This window comes from Lepidochelys olivacea (assembly GCF_965140295.1).
Source record: "Lepidochelys olivacea isolate rLepOli2 genome assembly, chromosome: 1".
In the NCBI taxonomy this organism is placed as follows: Eukaryota; Metazoa; Chordata; order Testudines; family Cheloniidae; genus Lepidochelys; species Lepidochelys olivacea.
In genome coordinates this window covers 189,079,352-189,096,658 of record NC_140411.1, presented here as the reverse complement: position 1 = coordinate 189,096,658, position 17,307 = coordinate 189,079,352, and the positions used below count along the sequence as shown (strand labels likewise).

The 17,307-nt window shown below is 45.2% G+C and overlaps 1 protein-coding gene and 1 long non-coding RNA gene across 3 annotated transcripts in view; one reads left to right on the top strand and one right to left on the bottom strand.

The window, feature by feature from the left end:
* Positions 1-9,569, bottom strand: part of RCSD1 (RCSD domain containing 1) — a 44,990-nt gene extending 35,421 nt beyond the window's left edge. For both annotated transcript variants that reach the window (XM_084617935.1, XM_084617936.1), the window contains exon 1: positions 9,386-9,569. In XM_084617935.1, the coding sequence (XP_084474061.1) occupies positions 9,386-9,391 (6 nt within the window). In that variant the 5' untranslated portion in view covers positions 9,392-9,569. The remainder of the gene's footprint in view (positions 1-9,385) is intronic.
* Positions 9,570-9,696: 127 nt separating this feature from the next.
* Positions 9,697-12,311, top strand: LOC311515079. Its single transcript, XR_014710041.1, has 2 exons — positions 9,697-9,752; positions 10,316-12,311. It is a non-coding gene; the product is annotated as an uncharacterized lncRNA (long non-coding RNA).
* The last annotated feature ends 4,996 nt before the right edge of the window (positions 12,312-17,307 follow it).

Here is a 17,307-nt window from a genome sequence, read left to right as displayed (position 1 = left end):
ACATTTCTAGGATTTCATGATACTTCAGCTCTGGTGTGGGACTGCGCTAACGCTGCTGTTTCCATTCTGTACTGGTGAAGGTTTTGTATATTATCATCATGTGTTCTGGTACCTCCCACTCAGCTTTGTTCAGTGATGCAGGGGCCTTCTCACATTTCTTCCTGTTTTTCTGAATGCTATTATAATTAAGTGAATAGCATGAACTTGAGTGGAGGTTTGCACTGACAGTTCCCCTACCCGACAAGAGGATAAACACTTTGAAAGAGGCCGCGTTCTTTACAGGGAGGGTCTTTATTACTCCGAGACCTGTTGGATTAGCCACTTATTCTTTTTTTTTTTAATGGAGTATAAAAAAACCAAACTATTAAACTGTGTGTTTCACAAGTTAAACAGACTAATAACAGCAAGGGTAAAGATTTGAAATTCCAGGGAAACCTAGAACATAAACTCAAGGGGAAAAAAATCATTTTCAACAAAGTAAACATGACATCCAGACAAGAAGACATTTCAAGAGCTTGGTTACCTACAAAGATGCTGTTATGGAAAGCAATTGGAAAAAGGAAGACAGAGTAATGCTGGATCTTTTTGCATATGCAATAAAGAGTTCCCAGGCTTTTGCAAACTTTGTACGTGTTTCTTTTCTGAGTTACATTTCCTATATGTGGGAGTTTCCAAGTCTTTAACAATCGGAGGGAGCAGGATGAAGTCATAGACACTGGTGATAAACTCATCTGACCTGCTAGGTCCTCTGAAGGCTGCTCCTACAAGCCAATCATAGGCAGAGCAGCCACTAACTTCACAGGGGCTCTTCCATCACCTGAGTAAATCTACTTCTTTGAGAGGTGGTAGATAGGTTGACAGAAGAATTCTGACCTAGCAGGGTCTACTCCAGGGTTTAGGTTGTTTTAGCTACAACACACAGGGTGTGAAGATTTTCACAGCCCTGAGCAATGTAGTTAAGCTGACCTCACTTGGTAGTGTACACTGGTCCATGGAAGCTTGCAGGATCAGACCTCTACTCAGTGCCGTTGTTCCATCTCAATTCAAAGTAGCTCCTGACAGTCTGTCTTTCCAGTGCTTTGTCCAGTCTATTTTTAAATGTCCCAAGGGATGGGGCTTCCATTGCATTTGGATAACTGTTCCAAAACATAATAGATTTTGCTGCCAGAAAATGTTGCTGCTATTAAGCCAACATCTTCCTTTTCTTAATTTCATCGCATTACTCTAAGGAATACCCCCTGGTTCAGTAAACTAAATTATTCCTTACCATGAGGTCTACACCCTTCAAATATAGTTAGACAGTTATCATTCTCCCTTTTACCATTTGGCCAAGTGACTTAACTCCATTCTCATAAGTCAATCTTTCTTGCCCTTTACATTTTGATGCTCTTCTGTGTACACCCTATGTTTTGTTTACATCTTCCTGATGCGGAAGCTTCCAGAACTGAAAGCAGCAATCCAGTACACTTGTATAACTGTATTGATCAAGTACTGGTGTGCTCAGTCCTGTACAAATGTATAGACGTGTTTCCTCCCTTAAGAAGCCTAGTTCTGGCACAGGTGTGGCCCCAAGTGATGGCATATTTTGGAGAAAGTGAAGCAATTTTGGACTCTTGAAGAATCCTTCTAGTAACTGACAGGTGTAAGGAGGGTAAGGAATTATTTAGAGTGTGTGACAAAGCTCCAACCTTGTCTCAGAGGGTCCCACACTTCCAGGCTGATTATACTAGCCTCAGAGACTCACTGTGACCTTCTACATAGCACTTCTTTCTCTAGGGGCAAGGGTCACAGTCTACTGAGCCATTTTCATCATAAGCCAGCAAGGGAGGTGGGAAGAAGCAACCCTCCCTCGCACAGTCTCTGTTGCTTCACAGTCCCTGTGATTAATGAGGGAGAGTGGTTGGGAGGAAAGGGCGGGAACCCAGGCCCACCCTCTACTCCAGGTTCCAGCCCAGGGGACCCTAATAGCAGCAACCTTTGGTAGCTGACTTTGAAACAGGACGTGTACAATTCTCTGGGCCACTTCCCCGCAGCAGTCCCACACTTCCTCACCATCTACTTCACCCTTACCTCAGGGCCTCCTTCTTTGTGCCTGATAGGGTTTGTACTGCCTAGTTTCTCCAGCAGCATGGCTTCCTCCTACAGCTCCGGACATGCACACCCACCTGACCTAACTGGGAGGCTTTTAACTAGTTTCTGCCAGCCCCTGATTGGCTTCAGGTGTCCTAATCAACCTAGCTATCTCCACTGCTTTCTGGAAGGATCTTAATTGGTCCCAGGGGTCTTAATTGACCTGGAGCAACTACCATTTGCTTATCCTGGTAACAGGGATTTGTTTAGCCTGGGACTAATATATCTGTCTCCCACTACTTTCCTATAGTCATCTGGCCTTGCCCTGTCACAAGTGGTACAGTGAGGACTAATGGGATGCAATTAAAACTCAAACTAACTATTAGAAACTTGTTAACAGTGAAGTCAGACAGCCTGTAAAGTACTCTGCTAAAAAGAGTGATAGAAGCTCCATTGCTTGAGTCATTTAAAACCAATCTCGACAGACGTGCTGGAGAACATGCTATAGGGAACAATCCTGCACTAGCCAGGTTGATAGGCAAACAGTTTTTTCTATCTCTGACTTCTATGATTCCGTAGTGTGTTGATACACAGGCTAAAACCACTGAGAATTTTAAAACTAAAACTGTAGTACTATTGGCCAAAGATGAAATGATAAATAACTCTTTAAAAATAACTCAAGATATTAAAATTAAGCATAGAAAGAAAAATGATTCTGCATAGATCTAAAAAGCAGTTCATTGTCTATAAATTGCAGTAAGTTATAAATTTATGCTATATGTGGAGAAAATGTAGTTGCAATTTTGTCAGTAGGATTGTGCTGGATATTATGTTAGGCCCACTGGGCCTGTCTTTATTCTTGTTTTGCAGTCCCTCTGTGTGAATTATTCACTTTACAGTATGATCTGACTAAAGGAATGGGAATCAGGACTGTAACAAACCTATATCTCTGTGGATTGGGTACAACACACACTGATCAATGGGTTTCATACACACAGTGTGAGGTATGGACAGACTTGTTTCTGAAGGTCACTAGTGCCATACTTAAAAAAAATACCCTGGTCTGCAGCTATATCAGTTTGTGCTGTGATCTTGTCAGATTGCACAAGTGAGGTTAGATCTATGCTTGAAACTGAGACCTCCAGATTACACATAGGTGCTGAAATGAATGACAATGGTGATTCAAAATGTGGTATCCTTTTAACTGAGTCAACGCAGAACCAATGCGCCAGTATGGGGTTGGGGCCATGATGCTACTGGAGGTGTTGTCGGAGATGAAATGTAGACCTGTAGTACTTTGTGGCAAGATTTCATAACACTTTCATAGGAGCAGGACAGTGAGCTCAGGTGTCCTAGCCAAATTTCAACATTGGTAATTATATTCTGCCTACTAAAATTCCATCTGCAGTTTCAGTTGGAGATGGTATGGTTTTTTCACTTCATGGTCTAAACTTTTAATGTGGCTATGTTGTACTGAATAGCTTCTACATTACAGCAGTTGAGAGTCTTAGCCATTTCATAGTGTGGGGGCAGTGTGTGATCATCCACTGTGTTTAGAAAGCACTTTGCCCATCTAGATCACCTTTCATCCAAGGAAATCAAGGTACTAATATTAAACAGATTGTGTTGCAAAGGCAACTATGGTATTTATCCCAAACAGCCCACATGTGGTGGCCAGCACAGCCACTGAGTTACCTTTTTCAACACCTGTTAGTCAATGACAAGGACAACTGGAGAGTTGCTTGTAACAAGACATGCTCTGATCAAGAACCATAATGTTGCTACTTAAATAGCATTTTTGTTGCTACTTAGAACAATAGTTCTAAAACTGGAGACTATTGTCCAAAGGACAAGAACCACCATGGAATTACCTTGTACAACATCACTGCACTTCCTTCCAACTGTAAAGACTGCCGTGAGGCTAAAGCTGGAGTAACCTCTTCCTTTGTTCAGTAGAGGACACAATAGTTATTTTATAGAATATTTACCAAGGGCCAAATTCTACTCAGTTACACCCATTAAATCCTTTCAGTGAGACTATATGCATGTAAGTGAAAAGAATTTGGTCCAGTTCTATTTAGTTGACAATATCAGGGAAGATAACCCTGTTGCAATTCCTGCTGGCAGTATCATTGCATCACTATGTTGCCCATGCTGGCGATAAGATTTTACAAAGCTATAAGCTGGAATTGTTAATGTAAAAGCATTCCTTGGATGAGGCTCCTAGCTGGTGGATCAGTTGGATCCTGCACTGATTGACTTTGGAAGGCCTTGGACTAATAGCCGAGAGATGAGACTAATGACTCAGTAATATATTCCAAGTGACTAAATAAAAATAGCTCTTTTAAAACAATATACATGCTCCCTGTGGACCAAACTCCACCCTAGCTTAAGCAGGTAGTGTTCACATTACAGTAAGTGGAAGTCTCCTGTCATCTCAGTGCTAAATGTGGTTGTCCTCAAGTCATATCTGCTGACTTTACAGACCAGAACAGGCTTTCACTCTGCAAAGCTAAGGCAGCGGCGAGAAAGTGAGCTGGCCCTGTCAGCAGAATAGACTCTTATGTTCTGCATACAGAGTCTTTATTATTGCTGGAGATCCCAGACTGAGTCTGCAGGGCTGGTAGTTCAAACCTCCTCCCCCACTGCCTCACACACTCAACTGTTATTTGAATTGTGAAGCAAGTACACAGGATCACACACACAAGTGCCTTCCCCCAACTGTCATTGGAATTGTGACTTGCACACACAGGATCATCCAGGGGAAAACATTTTTGCACTATTTGACAAAATTACAGACAGATGCCCTAGTTAGCACTGATCCCATCACTTTCATGAGGAAGGGTCACAGGATTTCCTAGACCCACATGAACAGTATGTGTAAAGCAAGATGACTTTTCCCCTTCTCAACTCTCAGGAGACACAGATGCCTGGAATGTGGTGGAGCTGATGTACTCACTCACTAAAGGAAGTGTATTATGCTGCTCAACCGCAATACTTCCAGCCTATTAAAAAGTGGTGATGGGCTGGGGAAGAGTGACTTGTCCAATCCTTGGCTCAGGAGGCTGATAGGGTCATACTTGGGCTGGTTGGAAAACAAGAATTCTGTTTTGTGAAAAATAAAACCCCTGAGGTTTCAAAAATTGCTTTAGTTTCTCATCAGAATGAAAATGAGACTTTTAGGGTATGTCTACACTTTGAGCCGAGGGTGTAATTCCCAGCTCAAGGAGATATACCTGTGCTAGCTCTAATGGAGCTAGTGCACTAAAAATAAAATGTAGCCAGCAGAGGGTGAGTGGCAGGAGGGACTAGCCACCCTGGGTACATGCCTCATGTCTCGGATGAGAGTGTACTCAGGGTGCCAAGCCCCTCCTGCTGCTCACGCGGTGGCTACGCTCTAGTTTTAGCATGCTAGCTCATCAGAGCTAGCATGAGTAATCTTCTTGAGCTGGGAATTATATCCCCATGTTGAAGTGTAAACATGCCCTAAGAGAGTACCACCAGCCAGAATAACCAATAGCGTAGTGGTTAGAGCAATCATCAGAGATGTGGGAAACCCACATTCAAGTCCTTGCTCTGCCTGATGCCGAATAATTATTAGTAGGACAGAATAACTGCTTCTGCAGAGGTGTTGGGGCTTGGGGAGAGGACTATAGCCCCCTGGATTTTTAGTATGATATAGTAATGGTAGACTAGAGCTCAGCGCTATGCTCTGCCACAGTCTGTCTGAATGTCCTTTAAATAGGAAGGTAAGTCTGTTTGTATTCCCTTCAGAGGGAGCAGTTGTGTTGGACTCCCATGATGAGTCTGACAGCTCATGTGGGAAGAAAGGGGAACAGAGGGCTGAGAGAATCTTCCTTCCACTCCTCTGCTTCTCCCCACCATCTCACCTATCGGGACCAGGGGACAGGCCAGCATGGGTTCTTGCGGCAGTGACAGAAGTAAGGAGTTGATATCATTCTCACATTCAGTGCCCTGCCTGTATCAAGTGAGGACCCATAGCCCAGCAGCTCCTGCACATGCCTCCTATGGAGGATGCCCCAAAGCAGAGAGAACACAGGCTATGGGACAGGGAACCCATTCAGTACATAGCCACAGAAACAACATGACCAAATGAGCTACCAAAGGAGCAGAGAACTGCTCTCCTCCCTGGCAAAATGAGAACCCATGAGGAGTCAGCCTCCTGGAGGGAGATAGGAGTACAGACACCAAGAGGAGGAGAAACGAAGCCTACTGAGGGATACAGAGAAGGGAGAGGTAAATGTCCACAAAATAAAGTGGTCAGCTGCATCCCTACTGTTCAGAGAAAATAAGAACCACCTCTCACCTTAGTCTGGAAAACAAACTGAAGCTCAGAGACTTGGATTGCTTCTGTCTACCTTATTTGTAACTTTCATGTGCCTCTGTGCTACCAGTCTCCAGCATAAGGGTGTCAGGGAAAATGCCATAACAATAACCTACTTAACCAGCCGCAGGAGGTAGTTCCACAAGAGGCCTAATCTCACAGGGTTTCCAGCTGAGTTTCATAAATCTCAGAGGCTCTTACAGTTCCAAAATGCATTTGAACTTGAGGCTGTGTATTCAGACCAAACTCCAAACCTTCTAAGGTAATTACAAACTAACAGGGCTGCATGTTTCCCCTACTCCCAATTCTGTGAGTCCTGGGGAGAAAATATAGTGAATGTTCTCTTGAGGGAAGTTTGACTTTCAGTATTGCTAACCCCAAGTGTTATACATTTAGTTCTTTTTATTTGCAGGCGGCTGGTAGAACCTTTTAGGATTCACATTTTCAAGCTTTGGTCTAGAGCCATGAAGGCTAGAAACTTACTTTTTAAAAATGAAAGATGAAATTTTTAGGTTAAACCTGACTCAAGGAGCAAGGGCATTAAGAAAAACAAATATAATGAAACTCACAATAAAACCATAGGAATTGGCAACCTTGGACTTTACTGTATTCTCCCTTACTTGGGGTGCTAACCCATCTTTGTTTGTAAAGCAGCTGACCTAACTAAATGCTCAATATGTTCCTGATGGCAGACTGGATAAGATTCTAGCTACAAAACACAAAGAAAAACAGCAGCAGTAAAACCACACAAGGCAAGTGAGCCCTAGTTATTTTTCTTCTAAAGGTTCTAGAGATCTGATGGAAATGGCAATCACCTGGAGGTAGCCCATATCATTCTGTAGTGCTGGTAATCATCTGTCCCATTAGTGTGAGGAGCTTGCCAATTATACCAGCTACAGAGCATATAGCTGCTCTGCACTCTACAACTGAAGGAAACAGCCTGGCAAAGGGGGAAATGACAGAACTTGTTCCTGTTGCACCGATGCATTAAGCATGGATCCTGCAGACAAAAGGCTGCATCTATGACTATATTCTGGCCCAGCTGTCTGCAAAATGCTCTAATGAGAGAAAAGCAGACTGAGAAGGGACTGGGAATTCCTGAGTCTTTGATCCTACCTCTGCCACTGGCTTCATATGTGGCCTAAACCTCTGTATAATATTAACCTTCCTTACAGAGGTTTGAGAGACTAAATTCATGATTAGTAAAATGTTTTTGAAGATGAAAGGTGCTGTTAAATATAATAACTAAAAGGATATGTGATGGTCTACAAATGGTTGAAGCAAGTAAATATGTAGGCAGGACAATAATTTATAATGGTAAAAAGGAGATAGCTAGGAATAATGGAAAACACCTAGAGAAGGAAAATCTTAGATTAAATCTGAGGAAGAACTTCTTGATAATGAGATCTAGTAGGCCCTGTGTGTCTCCCAAAGGAAGTGGAAGCCACATTTCTTGTGACCTTTAAAACACAACTGCATGAAACACTAGAAAATACATTGTCCCGTATTGGTGGAGAATGGATTAGATGCGACCTAATGTCTGCTCCCGCTCTAAGTATTAGTCTGACTATAAGCATGTGATTTCCTGCATAGTAAGTACTTTTTATGTTAGATTTTCTACTAGCCCCTGAATTTCATGAGTGTCTGGCTTTATAGCTTTATATATTTTCTGAGTTTCCTAGCAGGCTGAGAATCACCCCTGGATAAGCTTTAGTCTGTTTCATTGGCTTATGAGACAAACAACAAAGCCCCTTCTCAGACAGAAGACATCACAGAATGCTGTACAACGAAAGACGATAAAACTAACTGTAACTTAAGGACAGTTAATGACCCAGGCTTGGCTCTATCAAATCCACAACCCCTTAGGAATCCATTTAATTTGTGACCTCTGCAACATGGCTCATCTTGAGTTGGTGTGATCACTGCTTGATTCTGTTCCACACATAAAACCTGGGTGAGCACAGGTCTGACTGCCTTTTGAGGACTTTCTACTGAAGGTGCCTTATCTTTAACCCCTGCCCTTAGGGCATCACAGCACACAGAGGGGCTGGTTTAGCAACTGGGAGTTATCAGAACTCTTTGCTCTTCTATGGCAACTTTCATCTAAGGCTCTCAAAGTGCTTTAAAAACTCGAGTGAATTCAGCCTCATACCATCCCTGGGAGCTAGGGAAGCACTATCACCCCCATTTTGCATTAATGGAAACTGAGGCACAGTGGGGAGAAGCACTGTGCCCAAGGTCATGCTGCAAGCCGGGGGCAGTGTTTGGAATAAAACTCTGGAATCCTGACCCATATCTCTGTACTCCCACCATCAGACCATGCGCCCTGCATTCCCTGGGGACAAGATCGGGGGTACAATGAAAAGTACACAAAATTCTTAATTATATGGTATGAATTTTTTTTTACATAAAGAAGGTTACCTATGTCCGCTGCTTCCTGAGTCAAAAATCTCTGATTTTGACAATGAAAATGAGATTGCAAGATCCACAAGGGACAGAAGGAACACTGGGGTTTAAAATAAAGGACATTCCTGCAAAAGGGCAGCTAAGATGTATGGCTACAACTATCCACATGAAACCTGAAGTTTTAGCTCTATCAGTTAGTTCCTCCTTCTGTGCCCAATTTTATAACCGAGTGTTTGAATCATGCCTCAAAATTATGCAGGCCCTTGAAGGTTACTGCCTTCTCCAACTCAGGGGAAGAGGCTCAAAAATGAATGATACTCCACACTCCTACCCCATATTCACATGATCTCTTCTCTCCTCCTCCCCTCCCAACTTTAGAATAACCCTGTGCAAGAAGTTCCAAGGGGCATTGAGGGGGTCATTTACCGTTTGATACAGCAAATGGAAATGATTACCTGCTCCGAAGTGGGAAAGTGCCATGTAAAGGTAGAGCTAATTCAATCTGAACTGCTGGGGCAAGTAAGTCAGCAAAGCAACACGCGGCTACTGAAATAAATTTTTTACCTCCATATCCTGCAAGTGAGGGGTGTCCTCAGGACAGTCGCTCTTCCCCACCCTTTCCCCCCTTAGCTGTGGAAAGTTTCTGCCCAGCCAGAGTGAGAACTCACTGCTGAGGCACGTCTAATATAATATCCAAGCCCCAGCTCAGCTTGAGAACTGACAGAGCCCAGTGAGCAGCCCTGCACTAGAGAACAAGGAAGGAGGGAGGGTGGTTGAGAGGAAGGGAGGGTGGGGACTGGAGGGGGAGGCAAAGCAATCAGGGTTTAAATTTAGACACAAATCTAAACAGATACTGTCCTTCCCAGAGTGCAGGGCTCAAGAGAATGCTAGCAGCAAACTCTGCTGCTCTGCCCAAACATGGGGGCACTAAGTGTGTATTTCCTCTGTATCTCTCCCTTTCTTTCTCTTCTGTCCATACTCCCACCATAATTTTCTTCTTTTTTCTTTTCTTTCTTCTTCTTCTCCCTACATCTGCATTCTTTCCTTCCTCTGTTTGTCGTTGTTCTCCCTCTCTGGATCTGCATTCTTTTTCTTTTGCTGCAGCCGTTCCTTCTGTCTTTTTCTTCTCCTCTTTTAACTTCTGACCTTTTTAATCTGTAGCTGGGTGAGAAGATTTTAACTGACACTTGGGATGGGCATGGGGAACATAAGAGGAGGAGATACATATCATTATTATATTTGTAGGGATGAAGGCTTCATTGTGGTAGGTGTTGTACAGACACAGAATAAAAAGATGGTCCCAACTGGAGATGTAAATTGCTAAGGCTGAAACAGGATTGACTTTTTCCACTTCCAGTCTTTTTCTTTCACCACTTAGTCAGAGGTGCTAATTCAGGATGCTATTTTTCTCAGTAAAGACTTGAGCATTGACAGATAAAGCTACAGTTGTGGAGGTAAAGCTGTTTTTTCTTTCTTTTTTTTTATTTTTGGTAGATGCACAGGATTTAAGGTATGTCTACACTGGCAGAGTTACAGCGCTGGCAGTTACAGCACCACTCAGAGAACGCTGAAGGGAAACTGCTGTTGTGTGTTCACACTGTCAGCTGCCTGCACAATAGTGTATTCACACTTTCAGCGGTATTCAGAGCAGTGCACTCTGGGCAGCTATCCCACAGAGCATCTCTTCCTCTTCTACCACTAAGAGTTGTGGGAAGGCGGAGCGGGTCATGAGTCATCCTTGGTCCTGTCCCAATGCCCCATGATGCATTACTTCGCATCCCAGCAATCCCTGTGCTTCCGTCCACATTTGGCACCATCTTTTAATGGTTTGTGTACTGCGTGCTCTGCCTCTTCGGTCTGCAGGAGTCGATCCTGAATTGTTGACCAGTATGCTGCTTGCTCTGACTAACATGTCATGAGTGGCACTGGAGTTATCCCTTAAACTACAAAGGCAAGAGGAGTGCAACATTCATCTCGCCATGCGTACTAGCTACAAAACGAGATTGCTTGTGGCATTCATGGGGGTGCTGACCACAGTGGAATGCCGCTTTTGGGCTTGGGAAACATACCCTGAGTGGTGGGATCACATCGTCATGCACATCTGGGATGACGAGCAGTGGCTGCAGAACTTTTGGATGGGGAAAGCCACATTCATGGGACTGTGTGATGAGCTTGCCCCAGCCCTGCGGTGCAAGGACACAAGAATGAGAGCTGCCCTGCTGCTGGAGAGGCATGTGGCGATTGCATTGTGGAAGCTGGCTACTTCAGACTGCTACCGATCGGTTGCTAACCAATTCGGAGTGGGAAAGTCGACCGTTGGACTCCTGTTGATGGAAGTGTGCAGGGCCATTAATTGCATCCTGCTCCGAAAGACCCTGGCTCTGGGCAACGTGCATGACATTGTGGATGGCTTTGCACAAATGGGCTTCCCTACCTGTGGAGGGGCAATAGATGGCACACATACAGGCGAGTCTCATCTTACGCTGGGGTTTCATTCCGCAGTCAGCACGTAAACCAAAAATCACGTATAGTCAAAATTATATTGAGTCTAATGGCAGACGGAATCGCCCACGCTACAGGTACAGTATTTAAATTGTTATTTTTCTCTTTTTTTTATATTTTGTTTTGTTTTTGCCGACTGCGCAAAGCTGAATTTGCGAATGTTAAATGCGCGTAAGATGAGATTCGCCTCTATTCCAATTCTGGCACCAGACTACCTAGCCACCAAGTACATTAATTGGAAGGGGTATTTCTCAATGGTTCTCTAGGCACTTGTGGATCACCATGGGCGTTTCACAGATATTAACGCAGGCTGGTCCGGAAAGACGCATGACGCATGCATCTTTTGGAACACTGGCCTGTTCTGGAAGCTGCAAGCAGAGACTTTCTTCCCGGACCAGAAGATCACCATAGGGGAAGTTGAAATGCTGATTGTGATCCTGGGAGACCCAGCCTACCGCTTAATGCTGTGGCTTATGAAGCCATACACGGGGCAACATGACAGCAGCAAGGAGCAGTTCAACAACAGGCTGAGCAAGTGCAGAATGACTGTTGAGTGTACTTTTAGCCATTTAAAGGCCTGCTGGTGCTGCCTATATGGGAGGTTGGACCTGGCTGATGACAATATTCCTATGTTTATAGCCGCGTGTTGTATGCTCCATAATATTTGTGAAGGGAATGGTGAAAGCTTCACTCAGGGCTGGACCACTGAAGCTCAGTGGCTGGAGGCTGAATTTGAACAACCAGAGACCAGGGCTATTAGAGGGGCTCAGCACGGAGCCATAAGGATCAAGGATGCCTTGAGGCAGCAATTTGGAGCTGAAAGCCACTAATATTTGTTGCTATGCTCGGGAGTGCAGTGCTTGTAATGCTAGGAGGTTATTGTGATTGGTGCAGACGATGCAATATGCAGTTTAAGATAACTGTCTGTTGCTTTGTAGAGCTCTGTTTGCTTTCAATTAATAGAATAAAGATTGCTTTCAAACCAACACACCATATTAAAAACCATATGTCTTTTATTAAAAAACAACAATCGGAGGAGAATGTCAAAGAAAAAAAACACATCAGCACTAAGGGGGATGGGGGAAGGGAAGGTCCTTGGAGGAGGTGGGGTCCCGGGACAGCTAAAGATTTGTGTATGTCCAGGGATCATGTCCAACCTTCTCTTTTGGAGTAGAGTGCAGTGGGTACTGTACTTCAGCAGGGCCAAACTGCAGAGGGATGGGTGTTGAGTGCAGTGGGTACTGGGAGTCCTCAGGGCTGGACTGTGATAGGGGAGGAGTGGAAAGCCGCGAGTACAGACTGGAGCCAGGAGGTTGATAAAGAGTGTGTTGTCAGTGTCTGGGGGGCGCATGGGAAAGAGTTTTGCAACAGCGGCTGCAGGGGAGGGCTGGGTGTGGAGCTGCTCAGTTTGCAGTGCTAGTATCTCCTGGAGCATGTCCGCTTGGCGCTCCATAATGTTTAAGAGCCGCTCCGTGGCTTCATTTCTGGCACGCCGCGTTCCCTTTTCAGTCCCTTTTCTCGCTGTCCCGCCACTCCTTCCATTCCTGTTTTTTGGTGGCAGAGTGCATCATAACATCACGCAGAAAGTCCTCCTTAGTTCTTTGTGGCTGCTTTCTAATTCTGCGCAGCCGTTCAGCTGGCGATAACAAAGAGGGAGGCTGGGCTCCCAAGGTCATCTCTGTGAAGCCAAAAAGCAACATTTTACAGAAACAGTATTGTTTGCAACACACAGAACACTGATTCAGTGGTTTAAAACACAGCCAGTATTCACATACCTGTCACTAACTGGCTGACCCCAGGCAAGCACACATGAGCCACAAGACCCCCCAAATAGTGAGTAGCCCCAGAGGCTGGGTAAATCAGTGTTCCTGGACTCTACTGTACACTGGGCATGTGGCTCTTGGGGAGAGCCAGCACTTTAGGGGGAGGGCCTGATAATGATTCCTGTCCCCACATTTTCCACAGGCTGTGTTCATTATGGAAGAATATCTCACGGCTGAGGGTGAGCAGGGAATCAAGGGAGGGTCTTCTCTAAGACTGCAGCTTCCACCCTGGCCCTTATGCGGCTCAAATGTGTGCAGCAATGGTCCTCCCCCTAGCCCTCCATGATGGCACAGTGGTGTGGGAAATATACCATTAATGGAGCAAGAAACAAAACAGCTCTGCCAAAGAACCTGCGACAGCAGATTGCCCGGTATCTCCATGAGAGTTTCCTGGAGATCTCTGAGGCAGATTCCCGTGAAGTGAGAGAGTTAATCAACAGCCTGTTCTGCCACTCAGACTAGGCATGTGGTGGTACGTGCATCATACAGACACAACCCTGCTTTCTGCAACCCTCCTGCCTGCAACAACTTGCTTCAGCGATTCCCAAAACCAAATCCACTTACCAGGGGCCTCCTCTCCTGTTTGCACTTCGCCAAGATTCGACAGCTGTGACTGGCTAGCCTCCTCCAGGGTAGAAAAAAGCTCCTGACTGCATGCATCTCTGACTCCGAGTCATCCTCTGCCTCTGAGTCCCCCTCCTCCTCCTCTTCCAAGATCTCCTCCTGGCTCAGTCCACTCTCAACTGACACATGAGCCACCGAAGTATCCACAGTGGCCTTCGCAGTGGAGGTGGGGTCGCCACTGAGTATCATGTCCAGCTCTTTGTAGAATCGGCAGCTCATGGGCGTTTGCCTCCTGAGCCTTGTGGTAGGAGTTCCACAGCTTCTTCACTATGACCCTGCACTGCAGTGTGTCCCGGTCATGGCCCCTTTCTGTCATGCATTGTGAAATCTGCCCACAGGTATCATAATTCCTACGGCTGGAGCGCAGCTGGGACTGGACAGCCTCCTCTCCCCAAATGCTGATGAGGTCCAGCAGCTCGGCATTGCTCCAAGCGGGGGCTCACCTGGTGCGTGGAGCAGGCATGGCCACCTGGAAAGACGTGCTGAGACCACTGCACGCGTCACCGAGCAAACAGGAAGGGGACTTTCAAAATTCCAAAGGAATGGACGGGGTGGGGATGACGGTTGGTCACCTGAGGGCAGGGCAGTAGAGTTCAAACCGATGACCAGAGAGGCAAGAACAGGTATTGTGGGACGCCTCCCGGAGGCCAATTGCAGGGCTGTAGTTGACCAGGGTATCTACACTGGCACCGCAGTGCTGTACCCCCTGTGCAGAAAGCCGTACGCCTCTCATTGGGGTGTTGTTTTTACAGCGCTGCAGCTGCGCAGTTTCTGCGCACTAAGTGGCTTGGCAGTGTGTGCACCTTGGGAGCTACAATGTAGAAAGCTGTTTTACTGTGCAGAAACTTGCCAGTGTAGACAGAGCCTAAGTTAGGAAGAATTAAACCACAAGAGCATTTTGCTAAGGTCTCACTTTCCATACAGATTACAGAAATGTCAACTAAACAAATTCTGTTTTAGCAGCCCTCATGCACATGCGCCAACCACAGAATATTGATCCCCATTTACAGAGATCAGTGCAGGGGATCAGATTCCCACCTACGGAGAGGAGTGCAGAGGAATTTGGAAAGACTTTTTTGGGGGGGAGGGGAGGTCAATTGCAGGGTCTCCATCCTCCAGAGCTGGGAAGTGACACAACCCGCTGGACAGTCCTGTTTCATAACTCTGCCTCAAGGACAGGTGAAAGAAGATTTAAAAGTATTTTCTGAAAGCCAGGTTCAAGATTTAAACCTGACCATCCTCATGGTTGTGGTGATGTTAGCCACCTAGATTCCATCAAAGCATAACTATATGGCCGGATAGCATACTTATGTCTTGCCCTATTAAAGTGACTGCTTTGCATACAAACCCTCTTATTGTTTAGCAGATCCTGGAATAAAATAGATTTAAGTCATGATATTTTTACCTCTTAATTACAGTATTGATGAGCGCTAGGCTACTCTGTGACTCAGAGTATGTCTACACTGCAATGTAAGCCCAGGATTTGAACTCAAGATCAAACCTAATACTACTTCCATCCAGACAGAATCTGACCTAGGGTCCCAGGACCCCATAGAGGTGGAGGGTCCAAGCCTGAGTAAAGCCAGGACCAGGGTTCGAACCCTATTGCTTTGCAGTGTAGATGCAGCCCCACTGGACTCGTGTTCTGGGAGACCACCAAAAGTATGTCACAAAAGTAAGGCCAACTTTCTTTGTCTTGCTAAGACAGTCAGATTTTCCCACACTGCACCATGAACAAAGGGCTAGAGCAGGAGGGTGTTAGGAAATCTGCGATATGATTGGTTGGACTCAGGTCTGCGTACAGCAGTGTGGACGCTGGAACCTCAAGTTCAGGCCCAGGTTAGAAAATTCTTAACCTGGGGTTGACAATCAATGTAGATGCTCAAGCCCTGTGTTCTGTAACTCAAGGTCTGCTGAATTGAGTTCCACTAACCCTAGGTTTACATTGCAATGTAGACATATCCTCAGCTCCCATCCAGCAAAAAGCTCTCAGAATGGGTGCTCGAATTGCCATGGGCTGGTCCCAAATCTTGCAACTCACTGGATAGTTAAAGAATCAGCCCCGGTTTGTTTTGTGACTTGATTTGAGTTTTCGGGTCATGGCACTGTCAGCATGTGATAATACTTTCACTGATGCAGTGGGAAGACGCAGGACCGGATCCTGGGCAGTGCCTGGCAAACACAGGGCCGGCTCTAGGATTTTTGCCGCCCCAAGCAAAAAAAAAACACCACCCGGAATGCCGCCCCTGGAATTGTGCTGCCCCCTTGGTTTGCTGGTGCCTCGAGCCGGTCCTGGGCAAACAGCTGACCCAGGAACAAGGATGTGCAAAGCATCAGCCCCAACCTGCACTGTACGTTCTTTGGGCAAAGTAGAGGATCTGGCTTACATGATTATTTGATCCTGGTACAAATACAAATAAATAGCAGCCATACTGTTTCACTGTCACTTCAGATGGCAACATACCTACAGGTATTAGTAACTTAAACTCTAGATATAATAATACTTAGTTCTTTTATAGTGGTTTTTATCAATAGATCTCAAAGCACGTTCCAAAGAGGAAAGTATCATTCACAACAAATACACTTCACTTGAATAACACACACAAACCATAGCCATACACTAACAACTGTAAATGTAGAGGGGATTGGTGCCATGTGCAAAATGCATTGGTGGTCTCTAGTCACTAGGTAGTCAACAGTGTGACAAGGTCTGGGGTATTAACTGGTTCCTGATGAATAAAAGATTAACTCCAGCTCTGCTTCCCCCTTCCTTTGCACAGGTGGTATGGGGGAAGTGCTAAAACAGAGGTTGCTTGGAAATCAGGGAGCAGAAAGCCCATGGGAAGGTATGTCTCCACCCAGCAGAGGGAATAGGACTGGGTTGCAGCACGTTTTCTGATTATTTTAATATATTTTAGTTTTTTCATGCAAATACTGCTTCTATCCTTCCAGAGTAAATATAGGGGGAAGAGACTCTACTAACTAAAACTGGCTATTGGCTGGTGAATCATTCCATTAGCTCATACCTCCATATCACAACAAACCACTAATGGTACAACTGGAAGCCTCAGCAAAGAGACTAAGAATTGAACAGGATGTTGAGACTCAACTCCCCTCTTACTCCTAAATGGTCCCTTAAATTGGCACATGCTTGCAATTTAAGTTGGTCCCTTAAGTTACCATTGATGGAGGAATGTAGGGGGGCACTTTGTCTGTTCTTGCTGTACCCATTCTGGTGATAGCAAGAGGACTTAATCCTCCATGGATTTCAATGTGACATCTTTCACCTGGGTTTGTTGCTGAGAAGTCTGTCCAATAATAGGCCTTCAAAAAACCACACTTCTCACCCGAATATAACAATTGCTTCATCTCACTGAGGCTCTATTTCAGCGTTATTCTTTCTGGTTTGAGGGGGATGTGTATTGCAAGAGGGTGTTTTTATTCTTCACAAAACAGGGAGCGGAAGTTGCCAGCTGAGGTCTATGAAAAAGGAAACGGTTAGGCAAAGATAGTATCACTTCAGCCGTATTTTCAAAG